Below are 6,706 nucleotides of genomic sequence, written 5' to 3' on the forward strand. Positions count from 1 at the left end.
CCCTGGTGCAGCTGAAGTCACTGAATCCAGTTCCCCTGAGGATGGGGAAAACAAGGCTGGGGAAAGTTCATAAAACAGTGAGAAAGTTAGCTGAGTGGTGGTGGTGCACGCCTTTAACCCTAGCACTGGGGAGGCAGAGGTAGGAGGATCTCTGTGAGTTCGAGGCCAGCCTGGTCTATAGAGTGAGTTCAGGACAGCTAGAGCTATATAGAGAAACCCTGTCTCAAAAAAACAAAACAAGGCGGGCGGTGGTGGCGCACGCCTTTAATCCCAGCACTCGGGAGGCAGAGGCAGGAGGATCTCTGTGAGTTCGAGGCCGGCCTGGTCTACAAGAGCTAGATCCAGGACGGGCTCTAGAAACTACAGGGAAACCCTGTCTCGAAAAACCAGAGGGGAAAAAAAACAGTGAAAAAGCAGGTGCCTCTGCCAGCTTCTCTCCATGACCCAGGGGCCTGACTCCATAGCCACAAGAGGGCTATACCTGCTGCCTTTTCACACACACACACACACACACACACGTCTCTCTCTTGGCTAGAAAGCTGTCCAGGATCTGTCTTCGTTGTACTTACTACTTGGTTACAGCAGGCGATGTGTGGGCAGTCTGTTTCTAGAAAGTTCCTGCCCCTGCCCCTAAGTCCATGTCTTTCTGCTAACTGAGCTCCATCTGTCTCTCCCTCCTCTCTGCACAGCCCTGGGTCCCGAGTCCTGCTCTGTTGGTATAGAGGAGTAAGCTGGTACGTGACCTTTCCTCCACACTTCTGCTGGCTTGACTGGGTGTATCTGCAGAGAAGAGCCTAATCCCCTGCGAGGTCTTTCTGGATTCAGAGTCCAGAGCCCACTGATGGCTGCTGCACCTTTGTGTCTGAAAGGTGGCTTCCTGGGGTCCTGGCTTTGGAACCAGAGGGTCTCCCATTCAGACAGGTGCCCATCCAGGCTCTTTGAAAGTAATAATGCAGAGTCGTTTGAACCGTGACTCAACCCAGGCTTCTGGAGTTGCTGTCCGTGCTAGGAGGAAGGAGTTGAATATGTGGAACAGCATCCTGGGGGCTGCACACAGTAGTCTCACCGTGGTTTTTAAAAACAAAAATTTAGTACTGTGGATTAAACCTAAGTAGGAAGCACTCTACTGCTGAGCTACATCCCCAGCCTTCTTTACAGGTCTCTGTCCCTGGAGACAGGGTCTTACTAATTCCCCAGGCTGATCTTAAACTTGTTCTGTAGCCCAAATAGGCTTTTAATATTCATTCCTCCTGCCTCAGCTGTGGTTGTGGCTTTAGTTCAAATTTGTACCAGCCATGGGAGACTCTAGATCCCCTTCCCATCAGCACTCCTGTCTGAACATGTGTCTTCCCAGGTCTGTTGTGTTCTATGGAGCTGGAGAGAAGGTTCAGTGTTTAAGAGCACTGACTGCTCTTCCAGAATACTCTGGTTCAATTCCCAGCACCCACATGGCAGCTCACAATCAGCTATAACTCCAGTTCCAAGGGATTAGACACACTCTTCTGGCATCTGTGGGTACCAGGCATGCAACTTCTATTCAGAGTTACATGCAGGCAAAACACTCATACTATAAAATGAAAATAAAAGTAAGCATTAAAGTAATAGTGCCAGGTGTGATGGCACAAGCCTTTAATCCCAGCAGTTGGGAGGCAAAGGCAGACAGATCTCTGAGTTCCAAGGCAGGGAGGGCTACACAGAGAAACCCTGTCTCAAACAAACCCCCTTGCTTCCTGTCCAGAGGGCTTTCTTCATGCCTCTCTTGTTACTATGACCTCTGTCCCCTCTCCGGCACCCAACTCTCTCATGCCCTGCTGAGCTTTCCTGTCTTGAGACCATCGTTGCCACTGAGAACCTGTCTATCTTGTCTCTGGAGCCTTTTGTAGTAACACACACACACACACACAATACACTCTTAGTCCTGTCGGATTGCTGGTTACGGAAACATCCCTGAAAACTAGGCCTAAAGGTGGGGACTCTTCCTTCTTAAGGTTCTGTTTGTTTGTTTGTTTGTTTGTTTGTTTGTTTGTTTTTCAAGACAGGGTTTCTCTCTCTTTGGAACCTGTCCTGGAACTAGCTTTTGTAGACCAGACTGGCCTCAAACTCAGATCCACCTGTCTCTGCCTCCTGAGTGCTGGTTTTAAAGGCCTGCGCCAGCACTGCCCGGCCTTCTTAAGGTTCTTACAGAGAGGCTGGTAGCCTTTCATGTCAGGTTCCCCAGAAGAATGGCATCATGGCAGATTCACAAAATCTGTCTGGGAAGTGCCAGGTTGGTGTCCAGACTCTAGGCTGCAGCCAGGGAACCTGGCCTTGTGTGGTTTCTTTGGTTTTGTTCGGGTTCATGGTTTCTCAGAACATTCTTGTGCCCCCTGAGCTGTGCTCCTGAAACAACCGCGCTGTCGCCATAGCTTCTGTAGGAGGAAGGGACAGCTGTGTTGGACTTCGGCAGTTAAACCTTTGGTCTCAGCTGGGGACTGCACCATAAAAGTTGCCTTTTGTGATGCCACAGCTGCTAAGAAAGAGGGTAGGATTGGTTTGTCTGTCACCGCTGCTTCTGCGGACACGGTTTCCCCGGGATAACACCACACAGCATCACAGAGTGGACCCTGGGAGACAGATGGGCTCTGGGGCCTCTTCTGCTCCAGTGGAGCTGTTTGCTCAGGCAACCCAAGTGTCACCTTGCTTTGTTCCCATCTGCTCACTTTCCCTTGCTAGAGCTGCCTGAACTCCAGCTAACCCAGCTGCAAAGCTCTTGGCCAGACTCTGCTACTGAGGTCCAGGAATGGTAGTCCAGGGCAGGAGACCCAGGGGCCAGCAACTCACAGCTACCCTGTGCCTGCAGATCTACTGCCTGGTGTTGAAAGATGACTGTCTCAGTGTAGGAGACAGATACAACTCTCTAGCCTATGAGGTCGCATCTCTTCCTGCTAGATGGCATGTACCTGGGTTGCGAGGTAGAGGGCGCTAGGTGGTGCTGCCCCCACGAGGCTCTGGATTGATGGGAACAGATGTGTGACCAACAGCCCATCATGACCCCTCCTTCCTCTGATCCCCCCTACAGGATGGTCCACCTCCATGGAGACGCCACACAGCCTTGGCACCACCAGCTCCCCCTGGCCTCTGCTGAGTGGCTCTAGTTCTGAGCCTGGAGCTACTGAGCTGACCCCACTCTGAGAGCCTGGCTCAGCTGGTAGCACAGAGCCCTCAGTATCCCCAAAATTGCCAGGAGGCTTCCCTGGAGCCCAATGAGACCCTGGCCTCTCCTGTCTGCACGCCTGATGTGGCCTCTGGGCTTTGAGAGGCTGGAGTGAACCTTGATGAAATTGCACAGTGGACTGCTCTTCCACACACCCCTTTTCTATGGTCGATATATTTGTAAATGGTACAAGATGGAGGGCAGCAGCTTCCTCTGTGGGCCATAGGCCCTAGAGGGGCTTCCAACTGCCAAGGTTGGTGCTCTGAGCACTTAAACCAACAGAAGAGAATCTACCCAAGAAGTGAAGTTCGGGAAGGGTGGGCAACGGTTACGGTTGATGAAGGAAATGGTGCCTGTCTGCCTGTCCCATGTGTGTCCCCCAAGGCAGCCATGCTTCGCTGCTGCTTTCACCTGATGTGTGTCCTGTTCTGCTCTGCTTCCTACTAGTGACCTCTGACAGCTGAGGCAGCTGGGGCAAGACCTCAGTGGTCAGAGTGTGTTAACAAGACAGCCATTGCAGTGGTTGGAATCCAGTACCCCTACAGGACCCGCTTTATTCACTCCCTCACAGCCTCCAAGAAGATCTTCATACTTGCAGGGCAGCTCTGCCACCACCTGCCAGGGATGAGCCTGGGCAGCTTCTATAGCAGACATTGGCAGTTACATGTCCATTTGTGTTTCCCATTGGCTAATTGTCTTAAGGCTCCTGTCAGAGCCCACCTAGGAGCAGTGCCCCAGTGGATACTTTGTTTCTAAGGTAAAGGGCCCGTGGGTGGCCCTAGGACAGAAGTGCCTAGGAAGTGCGGCTGACCTGGTGGGCAGGTATGGAACTGCCCTGCCACTCACCCAAGTGACAACTTGTAGCAATGCTTGGAGCCCCCCTTTAGGCTCAGGGTTCCTTGAGCTCCGGCTCTGCCTCTGCCCCTTTCTAGCAGTGGCTGGCCTGGTCTCTGGTAAGCCTGTGAACAGAGCCTTGTCTGCATATCCATCTGCCCTCTCCTGCTGAATGCACACACTACACACAGGTCAGTATGTGCATGGCCCACCCCCACCTGCCAACACCCTGGCCTCTGGCCGTGTACTGGTACCAGCACTTTGGAAGGTGGGAGGCAGACTTCAGACTCACATGTGCTATCATTTGATGGACCCTGATTGGCTAGTTTTGGGGTTGTTTTTACTGTATATTTATAGTAATAAAATCATGCAGCAATATTCTGTGTGTGCCTTTGTTCTGGCACAGCACCATGGGCAGGTAGTTGGTCCTTGATGTGATGATGGCAAGACACTTAGTGGCTTTTGGTAGCTCCTGACCAATTTTGGTACCACCTTCATTTGCTTGTGTGAGAAGGGCAGTGAGTACCCCGTCCAAATACAGGCAAAGGTTTTTTTTGCTATTTGTTTTGTTTGCTCTGCCTGGAGTGAAGCTGGATGTGGAATTTAGCCCACCTCTCCTGAGCAATTTGGTGATCTTAGTCTCCAGGTACCAGACAGGTTGTCCCAGTTCTTACACCCATCCCCGCACTTCTGATGTGCTGGAGGAGGGCAAAGGGAGTCACTTAGATGCTTAAATCTTTAATGGCATGGTTTCACAGAACAACGGTGGAGCCACAAGCTCGGGGTCGAGGCACAAGGGGAAATCTGCACCCTCAAAGATGAAGTGGATACTAAGATTTGCAGCTGTCCCATCAGGGATGTCTGAGACTCTCCAGATGCTCAGTATACCTCACTCTGATGACCTGGCGTTACGCGGTGCATCTTGGGAATTATAGTTTTCTGGTCTGTGGGTGCGGTCATCTGTGCACCTTGGAGGGTGGTAAACGCCACCCTCTTGCCTGGGGCTCCAGTCTTCTCTGAGTTCTACCCCAGGCTCTCAGGATTGGTGGGGGCGGGCTCATGCACGTGGATGTACGTGGATTGGGCCTGTGTGTCGTGGGCGGAGTCGCGCATGCTCATTTGGGCGGTGGGCCTGGACCGTATCAAGATGTCGACCATGACGGTTCCGGAGCTGAAGCAGATCAGCCGGGAGGAAGCAATGCGCTTGGGACCCGGCTGGAGCCACTCTTGCCACGCCATGTTGTATGCCGCCAACCCCGGGCAGCTCTTCGGTCGTATTCCCATGCGGTTCTCAGTGCTGGTGAGGAGCTGGGTGGGCGAGGGGGCAGACACAGGCTTGGGGCGCCCTGTGGACCCCGCGTCCTGATCTGGCTTACCTTGCAGAGTGCAGATGCGCTTGGGGGCGGACTGGGCTGCTGGGCTTCCCCGGGGGTTTTGTGGACCGGCGCTTCTGGTCACTGGAGGATGGCTTGAACCGTGTGCTGGCCTGGGCCTGGGCGGCTGCGCCTTACCGAACTGATTACCTGAGCTCACACCTGACTGAGGGTCCACAACGCGTGGTGGCACATCTGTATGCAAACGGCAGCTGACACTGGAGCAGCTGCATGCTGTGGAGATTAGCGCTGTGCACTCGCGGGACCGATGGTCCTGGAGGTGTGGACCACTGCCTGGGGGCCCGCCCCCATTCCCACTCCTGAGGTTTGACTCTGGCACCACAGAAGGCAACGATGGGTAACAAGTGTCCCTCGGGGTCCTCACCCTGGCACGCTTGGTGGGAAGAGAGACTTGGGGCTGTTTATATTGCCTTGCTGCCTGCGTTGTCAATCCTGGGAGTGGGGGCATGGGATCCCTGGAAAGAAGGGATGGTCAGGGTCTGCTTGGGAAAATTGAGGACAGACCAAAAAGGCTAGGTTGTAGGGGTTTGGGGTTGTCTCATGAGAGGTTATGTGAAAGCTTTTAGGGTTGTGGATACTCTGGCGGAAGGGGTTTAGAGTGAGTGCTGGCATACAGGGTGGGGAGTGCATAGGCGCTTCTGCTCCAGCCCTGCCTGGCCAGACCCTGCCAGGGTCCTACCCCTGTAAGGAGAGTCCCAGCCCCACCCATGTCCTCTGTCCCACAGTGCTGGGCCTTGTACGTGGTCCCACTGTACACCCAGAGGATCGAGTAGGAGGCTTTCCTAACTTCCTGAGCAATGCCTTCGTCAGCACTGCCAAGTACCAAGCTCCTATTTGCCCTTAAGGTACTCAACATGATGCCCTCGGAAAAGCTGGCGAGGCCTTAGCCTCGGCCACAGAGAAACAGAAGAAGGCCCTAGAAAAAGCTGCTCCCGGGGGCCTCATCCTGAGGAGGTTCCTGTGTGGGTTCTTGCCCCTCCCTTGGCTGTCTCTGCCTACAGGCCCTGGAATTCCCGAGAAGTGTGCCTTCTAGCGTGTTTGGCTTTGGCACCCCTTCATGACTGCAAGGGACAAGCAAGGCAGCTGTTCATCTTTACTGTCCCAAGCAGTCCCTGGGGACCTAACTAAACTCCGCTCTCAGGTTTGTTCAGTGGGGGTGGCCTGGGCCTGGCTTTTCAAGCTGAGGATGTTTCTCACTCATATCCAAGGCTCAGACTGTCCTGTGAGTCTGTTCATGGCAGGGTGGAGGCCCCAGCTAGAGGTCCACTTTTCGCAAGGCAACACT

General features: G+C 53.6%; 2 protein-coding genes across 2 annotated transcripts in view; both read left to right on the forward strand.

Annotated features, from left to right (window-relative positions):
* Positions 1 to 4,405, forward strand: part of Mgrn1 (mahogunin ring finger 1) — a 53,593-nt gene extending 49,188 nt beyond the window's left edge. Inside the window, 1 exon segment of the mRNA XM_038325325.1 lies at positions 3,059 to 4,405. Coding sequence (XP_038181253.1) covers positions 3,059 to 3,171 — 113 coding nt within the window. The 3' untranslated portion in view covers positions 3,172 to 4,405.
* Positions 4,406 to 4,556: 151 nt separating this feature from the next.
* Nudt16l1 (nudix hydrolase 16 like 1) lies at positions 4,557 to 6,547 on the forward strand. Its single transcript, XM_038325326.1, is given in 6 exon segments — positions 4,557 to 5,327; positions 5,413 to 5,604; positions 5,607 to 5,682; positions 6,147 to 6,247; positions 6,249 to 6,294; positions 6,297 to 6,547. Coding segments are annotated over 6 exon segments (804 nt in total). The 5' UTR covers positions 4,557 to 5,096; the 3' UTR covers positions 6,455 to 6,547.
* Positions 6,548 to 6,706: the final 159 nt, after the last annotated feature.

Source organism: Arvicola amphibius, chromosome 4, assembly GCF_903992535.2.
Source record: "Arvicola amphibius chromosome 4, mArvAmp1.2, whole genome shotgun sequence".
NCBI lineage: Eukaryota > Metazoa > Chordata > Mammalia > Rodentia > Cricetidae > Arvicola > Arvicola amphibius.